Genomic DNA, 11919 nt, shown 5'->3' on the forward strand with positions numbered 1-11919 from the left:
TAATGTATTACTCAGAGTGCCTGGGTGGCTCCGTTGGTTAAGCATCTGCCTTCGGCTCAGGTCATGATCCCAGGGCCCTGGGATCGAGCCCCACGTCAGGCTCCCCGCTCAGCAGGGAGCCTGCTTCTCCCTCTCCCTCTATCCCTACCCCCGCTTGTGCTCTCTCTCTCACTGTCAAATAAATAAAATCTTTAAAAAATAAAAAATAAAAAAATAAAAATGAATGTGAGGTGATGGATGTGCTAACTAAACTTATTGTGATAATCATTTCACATGATATACATGTATCAAATCATCACCTTACAGGCCTTAAGTTTATACAATGTTATATGTCAAATAATACCTCAATAAAGCTAGAAAAAAATTTAAAATAATAATGACATTATAAATCAATTTGCAAAACTCAGAACAGGACTTAGAATAAAATGTATACTTTGAGCATATAGCAATACAAATAAAAAGGAAATTACATACACATATAAAATATAAATGAATTTTATTTATGAATGTATAGATGTATATAATTATAAAAATGACCAAAAAGGGGAAAAGCAATACATTGAAAGAGCATATGCCATAATCAAGTAGAGTTACTCAGAATTTAAGAATGTTTTAATATAGTAAAACCAGTAATATAATCATATTAGGTGATTTAAGTGATAAAAATTACATGATTATGCAAAAGATACCAATTCTTACTAAAAGCTTCTAACAAAGAATAAATGTAATTTCCCTTATTAAATAGAGAACATTTGTTTAAAACCAACAATTAACTTCATATTTAATGGAGAAATATAAAAAATATCTTTTCACCACCATTTTATTTAACACAAAACAAAATAGAAATACATAAGAAAAGGCAAATCTTTTTGCAGCTATGATTTTATATTTAGAAGAAACAAAGAGACCTTCTAACACTGTTAGGACAAAGGTAATTCAACAAAAGACAAATATTTTAAAAATCAATAGCATTCTAAAGATGGAGATACCCATATGGATAGCAATACAGATGTGTGTAGCCAAGAAAAAAAAATCAATGTAATAAGGGATATATAAGGCTAGACAAAAATAAGAACAGATTATAATGAAAGAAATCAAGGAACCCATCAGCAATGAAGAGACTTAATTCCTTGATGGAAAGATTAGTATCATGAGCATAAGTCTTAAACAGTTAATTTTAGACCTAGATGATTCAAACTGAAGCACCAAAAAGATGTTTACCTTAAATAACACACTCTTTAAGGGAAAAAGACTTTTTGAAAATGAAAAATATATATGGGAAGAAAAAAGAACAATGAAGACCAATATGATACTGATTCCATGGATTCAAACACAGAGTTTGATTCGTTATATGACAAAAAATTCTTCTTTTTTGGAGACTTGTCCAAAAAGAAGAAATAATGGTTTTGTTTTTGCTCAAAGTTAGGGAATAAAAGCAGAAAGCATGGCAAATTAAGTGCTATGCGAGAACTTTGAGAACACCAAGAGAACTGCCCTTCTTGGGGTCAGAAAAGATTAGCCTAGCATTTTAAAGAATCTGATCTTGCCAGGTTTTGAGGCAGGAAGAGGGAAGGAGTAGCACTTAATGGGAACATCATTTACAAGCACAGAGAATCATAAAATAAAATGGCACATTCCAAAAATTGCAAATAGGTCAGTACACACAATATTGGTCTGCATTTTTAAAACTCAGTCAAAAAGCCAGTATTTAAAAATCTGAAATTTTATCATAAAATCTGGATCTGGCTTCTTTCGACTAACTGGAGAACATAACAAAATGGGCCCACATCCCTACATGGGCATAAAAGGTAGGTGCCCCACTCAGATGGGACAACTTTCTATGACACTTCCTTTTTCCCAACTTTCTATGACACTTCCTTTTTCCCCCCGTTTCTCCTACATCCAGCTCACATCATCCACTCAGCTCCCCTATCTCATCCAAGAAGGCACCTGAGTTTATGAGTCCTACCTTGCATTATGGGTACCAATGAAGGTTACAGCAGACCAAAGCAATGTGATTACGTCTGCATTTCAAAAGATCAACCAGACACAGGAAGGAAGACAGGGGGGTACAGGGTGGTAAGGAGATCAATGAAATCCATAAAAAGCCTACTTTACAAAAAATTTAAAACGGGCCTGCCATCACTGAAGGAGAGCAGGGGGCCACCCAGAACCTGCTATAAAAAATACTCTCACGAGACAGGACTGGAAAACCAGTGAATCCTCCATCTGTGCAATTCATGCAAGAGGTGAAGAGGATTAGAAAGAAGGCAGTGTGTCCGGGATGGAAAGAAAGAGGCAGAGAAGGATACAAATTTGAGATTTCTGAAGGGAAACTAATCTCCAACACTAGGTAACGAGTTTGACACTAGGAACCAGGAGAAAGAAGAGGATGGGGCAATTTGCAGTGTTTTGTTTTAAGTCAGTAGAAGGTGACACCCCAAATTAAAGAAACCAAAGGAGGAACAAGTCTATAGGAAAGTTCATCATTTCACTGAGGATATGTTGGATTTGCGGAGCCTAATAGATGTGCAGCTTCCCCTGAAAGCCTTGATAAATGACCAAAGAAAACTCACCTCCAATTCTAATCATGAGATGAAACTGAGGGTCAAGTAGGATTATATAAAATATCTTTACAGAATGGATACTAACAGAACTAAGCTTTAAATGGAATATTATAGAATTGAATAAAATATTGCAACAAAGATTACAGAGGGTCATTTTGATGCATATAAAAGCATACTTAGAAGATATATGAAAATAACACAATTTTGTAAAAGTCTACCAAGTCTCTTAATGTCCAGGACATACATGTGTACCCTACACTGTTCCCATTAAGAATCGTAAGATGGCTTACAGCAAAAATACACATAGTAAAAGGATAAAAATGTAAATAATAATAAAATGTAAAAATAATTTTTTTTTAAAAAATCAGCACCAGGAGAAATCAGAACTAGGAAAAAGGAAACAAGGTATGCAGAACATAAGGGCTTTCAGAAGTACTGTTGTGGACAACCAAAGTGAAAAGATTCACAGAAGCAGCATGACTCTTCCTGTCCATTAGAAGAAAACACAGCAATTTCTCCCTTTGAAAAGGATATTTTGGCACACCTCCCCCCCATAGAGAAGACAGCATTTCAGGATAAAACATGGTTATACACTAAATTAATTCAGCTTTATGAAAAACTCACTCCCTTGTCCCTATTTCTCAAATATTGTGTTATTGCAGGAAAGTTAAAATTTAAAAAACAACAAGACTTTACACATCAACATTTGGGGATATCAGAAAAGCAAACACGGAAAAAGATATCATAACGCAGCATCTCTGATGAAAACAAAAAACCAAACATCTAAGTGTAACTGGATGAAGAAAGCCAGGTGGTGGGGACAGGAGAAGGGAGGAAAGTCAACACAAGACAGACAAGGTATATAGATTTCTGATGGTCCCTCCAGATCCACAGAAAGAATGGATACAACTTTGAGGAATGGATGAACGACCCTATAGCAATGGGGGCTTTGGCGAAAAATTTAATAAGAAATGCAGAGTAGACACAGTGAGGTAGAAATCTTTGGTGAGCACTCAACAGTTAAAACTCTGTGGTACTGGCTGAGGATGGATCCATGAGAGTTGGATATCATATGAGCATGGTACGATTGATATCCTTTTATGAAAATTAAGTAACCTAATTACAGGCCATCCCACATCAGCATGGAGGAGGGCCCTAGGAGGGCAGGCACAAAATGCACACACACACACACACACACACACAAACATACAGAAAGCACACACACAGAAAAATATTTACTTGCATATATTTAAAGAAATGCAAATCAAAAAACAGTATCATTTAGCACCAACAAGCTAAGCAAAAGAAGAAATTTTAAAATTCAATATTGTGAGGATTTTAAGAAAAGAGTTCTATTCAAAATTTGTTAGAAAGAACTGAAATATCCAGAATAAGGGAAGTCGTTAAGTAAATAATTATATGTTAGTGTATCTGTGCATAAAAATGATTATACATGATAAAATGTGAATAGGGAAGGATGCTTATGAAACATGAAGAAAAAATAAGAGTACAAAGTGTCCATAGTCTCTGACCACCACTATGTAAACCGTGTAGAAAAACACTGGCTGGGTCACAGAGCAAGTCAGCCCAAACCTGCGCCTCTCGGAGCTCCCGTCAGCCTGGGGGAGAGGTCGGGGATTACAGGCAGAACCTGCCATCTTCAGAGTTTGCCCTGGACTGACCCCAACCATACTCACGCTCTCCCCTCTCTGCCTACTCAATGTCCCACCACATCCCCAACCACCCATCCCCAATGTTATCCTCCCAACCCGATGTTCTCCCCTTCTCTGTCTTCTTTAATTTTTACAACAACGTGTGAGGTAGGTATTACTATGACCGCTATTGATAAGTGATTACATGAAGGAACTTACAAATAAAGCTCAACAGAAGCTTTGTTTTCGGACGTTCCAACTGGACAAGCATCTTATTTCATGGACGTCCTTTATGGTTTAGCTGCGTGTGGCTTCTTGGCTGACTGAGCAGGCATGGAAGCCACAGGACTGGCCTCTGCAGCACCAGCCACGTGTACTCCTGGTTTCTCGGGGCCCTGGGAACACTGAGCAGAAGCTGCATTATCTAAAAAGAAAGAAGAGAGAGATGAGCTTTCCTGAGACACCCCTTCTATTGCTCTCAATTTCATTTTATGTCAGGAGCATCAGCCCTGCAAATCAGATCTCAGACAAAAGTCCCAGCACTATGGATTTGGAGAGTGTGTGTCTTCTGGATTTATTTTACACACGTAAACACACATACACACACAGCAGAAAGTCACTATTTCAGTGACTTCAGTTAAGAGAGACTTCAGATGGGAGAGACCCACTAAACAAGACCAGATGAAGGTAACAACAGGCCCTGTACTAGTATAGAGTAGAAGACCCCTGCCACCATCCGGGGTCCCCCAGACAGCCTCTGATACTACCTCCAAACCACCCGCGCAGGAGGTCAGCTCTACCATCCCAACATAAGAAAACCCTGTAACCAGGGGCGCCTGGGTGGCTTAGTCGGTTCAGCGTCTGCCTTCAGCTCAGGTCATGATCCCAGAGTCCTGGGATCGAGCCCCACGACATGCTCCCTGCTCAGCAGGAAGCCTGCTTTTCCCTCTCCCTCTGTCTGCCGCTCCCCCTGCTTGTGCTCTCTCTCTCTCTCTCTCTGTCAAATAAATAAATAACATCTTAAAAAAAAAAAAAAAAAAGCAAAAGAAAACTCCGTATTGAAAGCTTGGAGACTCTGGTTTTGCTGATTTGGTTTTCCCATCAACAATTTTCCTGAGCCTAACTCCCACTGATTTTCAGCTATAAGCAAATCTAATAGGGTAAGTAACCTGAATGCACTATAATTAAAAGTACACCAGACCACACTTTGCAGACCTTAAAAAATGAGAGACTATGCAGCAATATGGGAAGATGTTTATGATGTTGTATAAAGTGAAAATTTAAGATACTAATGCATACTATGACCACAACTGGACTAGTATTTGTAGCGTAACAGGAGGGAAGGGCCTGCAGTTAAATGGTCCTAATGATTATGGATAGAATGAGTGGAATCATATGCAATTTATATCTCTCCTCTCTATTTTCCAATTTTTTCTGTCATATGGTTAAAATTTCTTAACAACTGAAAAAGAAAATACTTTCTTTTTTTTAAAGATTTATTTATTTATTTCAGAGAGAGAGTGAGCATGAGCAGGAGGGGCAGAGGGAGAGAGAATCCCAAGCAGACCCTCTGCTGAGTACAGAGCCTCGTGCAGGCTGGATCCATGACCCTGAGATCACGACCTGAGTCAAAACCAGACGCTTAACCAACTGCACCACCCAGGTGCCCCAAAAGAAAATACTTTTTTAAAAGTTATTACAAGGGGCACCTGGGTGGCTCAGTTGTTAAGCGTCTGCCTTTGGTTCAGGTCATGATCCCAAGGTCCTGGGATCGAGCCCCACATCGGGCTCCTTGCTCAGCAGGAAGCCTGCTTCTCCCTCTCCTACTCCCCCTGCTTGTGTTCCTGCTCTCGTTGTGTCTCTCTCTGTCAAATAAATAAATAAAATCTTTAAAAAAAATAAGTTATTACTAGAAAAACTTTGTAACTATGTATGATGACAGATGTTAGCTCGACTTATTATGATCATTTTGCAATGTACACAAATACTGAATCATGTTGTGCACCTGAAACTTACATAATGCTATATGTTAATTACCTCAAGAAAAAGAAAGAAGAAAACACTTTAATTCAAATTTAATAAAAGAAAGCCATTCCTATGTTTTCCTTCCCTTTCTTGCCCACTGGCCCACCTCCCTCCTCTTTCTTCCTAACAAAGCTGTGAGGACGGTTGTACCTAGTTCCTAGCCCCCAGCTTAGCAAGAGGGACACTGTTCAAACGCCTGGGCAGATGCTGTTGGCCGACAGCACTGGAAATAAACTCCATCCCTTCCCTCCTTTGGTTAGAACCACAGTTTTACATCATAAAATGTTGGCGGTTCTAAGTTTCCCCAAAAACAGAGCAAAACTTACCATATGAGGTGCTCTCCCCCAGACTTCCTGGCCCGCACTACATATACTAGTGCCCTGCCTCCCTCTGATATTCTCACCTTGATTTTCGAGCATCTTGTGCAGCTTCATGTGCCTGTAGGTAGAGATGATCTGAAAATTAACCACACTTGGAATATTCAGTCCTTGGTCCTGCAGCAGCTTCAGTGCTGTAGCATGAATGAGCTGATGGGACCGTTTGCATTTCTGAAGCCTGCATTCCCCTCTGACAAAGGATTTGCACACGTGGAACTTGTTGCATTTATCCTTGAGGTTGCAGTAGCCATATAGTGCTTCACCTTTGTTGTACAGCAAACAGACCTGGCCCAGAAATGAAGCAACACTTAACACATTTGTTTTCACTATATTTTTTAAAGCAATTGATTGAAGAAAAAAAATTAAGCTTTTATTTTTAAGTAATCTTTACACCCAACGTGGGGCTCAAACTCACAACCCTGAGATTAAGAGTTGCATGCTCCACCCACTGAGTCAACCAGGCACCCCAAAAATAATTTTTGAAAAAGAAGTGTAATGGGTACAGAGACTTATACCATTGTATATTAAAATATAAACTACTTTAATTAAACAGTATGATACAGGTTTAAGAATGCACAGGAGATCAAGAAAAAGAGATCCTAGACCTAGTCCCCAAATCAAAATTATCTGTTCCTTAAAGATTTGATCAAGCTCAACGATAAAACTATATGAGCCTAATGTTTTCTAGTAGAAGACTTTTTAACTAATACTCTAGTTTTATGGTGTTTTAAAATCTTCATCTTAATGCTTTTGTCATTCAAAAATAAAGACTATTCTGGCTTTCTACTTTTTCTTGAATCAGTTTGTTTTTGTTTTTTTAATATTTTATTTATTTATTTGTCTGTGAGAGAGAGAGAGAGAGCACACAAGCAGGGGGAACAGCAGAGGGAGAGGGAGAAGCAGGCTCCCCACTGAGCAAGGAGCCCGACGTGGGACTCGATCCTGGGATCATGACCTGAGCCGAAGGCAGACGCTTAACCCCCCAAGCCACCCAGGTGTCCCTTGAATCAGTTTTGATGGGCTATATTTTTTCTAGAAATGTGTCCATTTCTTTGAAGTTTTCATTTTTCTTTTTTTTTTTAAAGATTTTATTTATTTATTCATGAGAGAGAGAGAGAGAGAGAGTGGGGCAGAGGCAGAGGCAGAAGCAGGCTCCCTGCAGAACACGGAGCCCGACACGGGACTCGGTCCCAGAACCCCAGGATCATGACTTGAGCCGAAGGCAGATGCTTAACCGACTGAGCCACCCAGGCGCCCTTCATTGAAGTTTTCAAATGTATCAGCATCACATTGTACATATTTCCAAGGTGTGTTTCTTTCAACACCTCCAAGTAATTCTCAGCAGACAACGACCAGGTGCCCCACAAATTTTAACTCAATCCTAATACTGTCTACCTGGAGATAACATCAGATCCCACAGGTTAAGGGCTCAGGCCCACCAGGCAGCCCGCACTTCAGATGCCCATAGCGAGTCCATGCTGGCTGAACTGCTATGAAGTTTCTCACCACCTCCTCCTCGGGCTAGATTAATGTGCTAGAATAGCTCACAGAACTCAGAGAAACAGTTTACTTACTAGATGAACAGTTTATTATAAAAGGATATAACTCAGGAACATGCAGATGGAAGAGATACACACAGGAAGGTATGGGGGGGGGAACGTGTGGAGCTTCCATGACCTCTCCTGAGGTCCCACTCTCCCAGCACCTCCACATGCTCACCAACCTAGAAGCTCTCTGAAAGTCTGTCCTTCTGGGTTTTTATGGAGGCTTCTTAACATAGGCATGATCGGTTAAACCACACTGGCCACTGGTGAATGAACTCAATCCCCAGCCCCTCTGCGCTCCCAGGAAGTGGGAGAGTGGGGGGCAGAGGGGTAAAAGTTACAACTGTCTAATCACAAGACTGGTTCTCGTGACAACTAGCTCTCATCCTTAGGTTACCTAGGGGCCTTCCAAAAATCACCATAAACTTAACAACAGAAAGCTTTATAGCTCTCATCATTTAGGAAATTCCAAGGGTTTGAGGAGCTCTTTCAGGAATGGGGATGAAGACCAAATATATTTCTCATTATAAATCACAAGATCACAATGTTTGTCCCTATTGTGTTTTTATTAAGTGGTATATCTGTATTATGTACCAAAGGCTCCAGCTCATTCCTCCAGCCTTGTGACTCCCTTCCCTTCCAGGGCCTGAAATGCCTTAGCATTAACAGGGGACCACAGTCACGAACTACCCTTGATTTTCCCAACATCCTCCCTTCTTCCCACCCCTCTTCTGGCAACTCGATGTCTATGATAGCATCATTGTGCTAGAGTAGAAAATTCTACTTTCAACTGGTGGGCTCTCGTAATATTTTCTTTTGGGATTCCAACTATTATTTTTTAGGATTCTTTTTTTTTTTTATTAACATACAATGTATTATTTGTTTCAGGGGTACAGGTCTGTAATTCATCAGTCTTACACAACTATTTTGTTTTTAAAAGTTCTTCATGTAGGGGCGCCTGGGTGGCTCAGTCGGTTGAGCATCCGACTCTTGGTTTTGGCTCAAGTCCTGATCTCAGGGTTGTGAGGTCGAGCCCCGTGTTGGGCTTCGGGCTCAGTGCAGAGTCTGCTTGAGATTCTCTCTCCCTCCCCATCTGCCCATCCCCTTGCCCTCTCTCTAAAATAAATAAACAAATCTTTAAAAAAAATTCTTCTTGTATAGCTAAACAGATACAAACATGCTAATTTCACCAGGATAACAATTCTAATAGGCACTTGTTAAGCATCTGGAACTAAATCATTTCAAAACCAATTAAAGTTAATGTCTAAAGCCCAAAAAAAGTTAATGGGGGGAAATACTTACAACAAATGTGACCACAAAAGGGACTGGTATCATTAAAGACATCTTATAAATTAATAGAAAAAGACAAATGCCTCAACATAGGCAAAAGCATAAACAGGCAATTCACAAAACACAGTCTTCACAGACAGACCTAAATTCAAATCTGCCATGGACTGTGTGACCTTGGGCAAGTTAATGTATCTGAGCCTCAGTTTCCTCACCTGTAAAATGGGGTTATTAATGAGCTAAGGTATATGAATGGCTCAGCATTCAAGCAAACAATCAAAAAACTAAGAGCTATTACCATCATTTCTTTACCACACATGTCCATCACTCCCTGTGTATCAAAGCCTGGTAAAATCACAGAGATCCCATAGAGATCAGCCGGGCACCATTACCTCCACCTAAATACCTGCTGCCCTCTGTAAGCAGACTTCTTGATGTCCTCCCGTGAGTACTTTCATCGTGCAGACAATATGACAGTGAACTCTTGGTAACTCACCTCTGGTAAAAGGCACGGGTCATTCTGTAAAAGCAGGATCCGAAGCTGGGCCTCATTGAGGCCAAAAAGCCCATGGTTTTTCAGTACTTGGATGTTGACAGGTGTGTGGATGTCATGGGAAAGGGTGCAGGTTGACCTAGGAGAACACAGAGCTCTGGATCAGAGGTCCAGATGAAGAAGGGGCCCGACCGCCAAATCCCTTGCTTCCGGTGGCTTTCAACTCACATGTGAAGTTAAACAAGTTTCCATGAACCCCATAGATACTACAGCCTAATAAGTAAGCACTGATGATAAGACAGCTGAGTTGAAGCAACTCTTCTCCCAAGGTCATTTTCATTTTAAATCGGGATGTTTTAAAGCCAAAGGTACCCCCTCCCCCAGTCACCCGCCTTGCCGAGGATGCCATCTGTTGTTCTGAAGGTGAGTGCGTTTGCCTTCTCCACCCCAAACAGCTGCCCACCCCCACAGTCCACCAAGGTTAGGAGGAAAGTGTGCCCCCACCCCCGCTTTGGGGAGCTTGAGTAAACCAAGGAAGACAGAGACAGGAGGCGGCCTTCAAACACCTCGGCCCAAATCATCCAGCCCTCAGTTTCCTGGGGGATCCTTCTAGATCAGGCTTTCTAACCCTGGAGCGCACAGACTCACTTCGGTAAAACTTTGAGGTTACGTGGAGAGAAAGGGCACTCTCAATAAAGGGTCCGTGGACCTCATGGGTCCGCAATAAGCCCCCAGTAGGACCACTGGAGTAAATGAACTCCGAAGTCCCAGTCCTGATGCCCCCGGCCGTGTTGTGGAGGATCCTGCAGGCAGGGGCTGAAACTCGAGGGCGAGCAGTAGTTAAGAAATCTGGATTGCGACAGACGACTTCGGGCCTCATTCCGCACCGGAGCCGGGAGCTCAGGGGAGGCCTCGCCGGGAGGACCCCCGGGGCCCCTTCGCGAGGCTTCCCTGCCGCCCTCGGGGTGGGGGGAGGGGTTGGGGGGGGCAGGGGAGGGTGCAGCCCCGGACGAACGATCCCTTTTCTCATTTCTCCGGGGTCCCGCTCCCCGCCGGACGCGTCAGGCCCGCGGCCCCTCGCGCGGTGAGCGCCCCGCCGCCGCCCCCGCCGCCCGCCTCACCAGCAGTCGCGGTTCGGACACTTGCCCAGCATGTGGCGGCGGCAGAGGTGCAGCTGGTCGCAGGCCTGGCAGTCGCCGCGCTGGTAGCGGGCGCAGAGGCGCGCGGAGGACACGGCCACCACCCGCCAGGCGCAGGGGCCGCCGCCGCCGCCCGCGCCCGCGCCGGCCGCCACCTCGGCCTCGGCGTCCCAGAGGCCCTCCCTCGTCTCCACCTCCTGCAGCAGGAAGCGGTCGGGCCCGGCCTGGCGCAGCACGTCCCGGAGCCGGGCCTCCGACAGCTCCACGTTGCCGCGCAGGTCCTGCAGGAACATGCGGCCGCCGTTGGCGCACAGCACCTTGGTGAGGAAGGAGCACACGGTGGGCTCCGCCATGGCCGCGGCCGAGCACGGAAACCTGAGGCGGGCAGACTCCTCCCAGTCACGTCCACGACTCCGGCCCCGAGCTCCCGGGCCGGGCCGGGCCGGGGGCGGGGGGTGGGGGGTGGGGCAGGGCGCGCGGCGGCGGCGCCGGAGGGGGGCCCGGGGGCCTGCGGGGTATTCACCGAGCGCCTGCTCTGTGCCGGCCGCGGGTCAAGGGGGGGGGGGGAACGTTGCCGGCAGAGCCTTGGGTAGTGGGGGAGTCGTGACACGCCAGCAAATGAGAGAATCCGGGGTGCCCGTAAGGACTGCAAAGATGAAGCAGGTTACGAGGTAGAAGGGGCGCGGCTGGGCGGCCCTAGCGTAGGGAAAGACTCGGGTCCTCGAGCCGCGTGTGGCTGTCGAGGCCTCGGAATGTTGACCAGTTCGACCTGAGATGCGACGTAAGCGTGAGATACACACCCTGGATTGCGAAGATTTAGAATGCAAACGATCTC

The 11919-nt window shown here is 43.9% G+C and overlaps 1 protein-coding gene across 1 annotated transcript; it reads right to left on the reverse strand.

Moving 5' to 3' along the window:
- Positions 1–511: 511 nt before the first annotated feature.
- ZC3HAV1L (ZC3HAV1 like) lies at positions 512–11520 on the reverse strand. Its single transcript, XM_036117437.2, has 4 exons — positions 11067–11520; positions 9949–10084; positions 6648–6906; positions 512–4643 (listed from the first exon to the last, which is right to left on the reverse strand). Exons 1-4 carry the CDS (start codon positions 11435–11437, stop codon positions 4510–4512), a joined length of 900 nt encoding a protein of 299 aa, XP_035973330.1. The 5' UTR covers positions 11438–11520; the 3' UTR covers positions 512–4509.
- Positions 11521–11919: the final 399 nt, after the last annotated feature.

Source organism: Halichoerus grypus, chromosome 12, assembly GCF_964656455.1.
Source record: "Halichoerus grypus chromosome 12, mHalGry1.hap1.1, whole genome shotgun sequence".
Lineage (NCBI taxonomy): Eukaryota > Metazoa > Chordata > Mammalia > Carnivora > Phocidae > Halichoerus > Halichoerus grypus.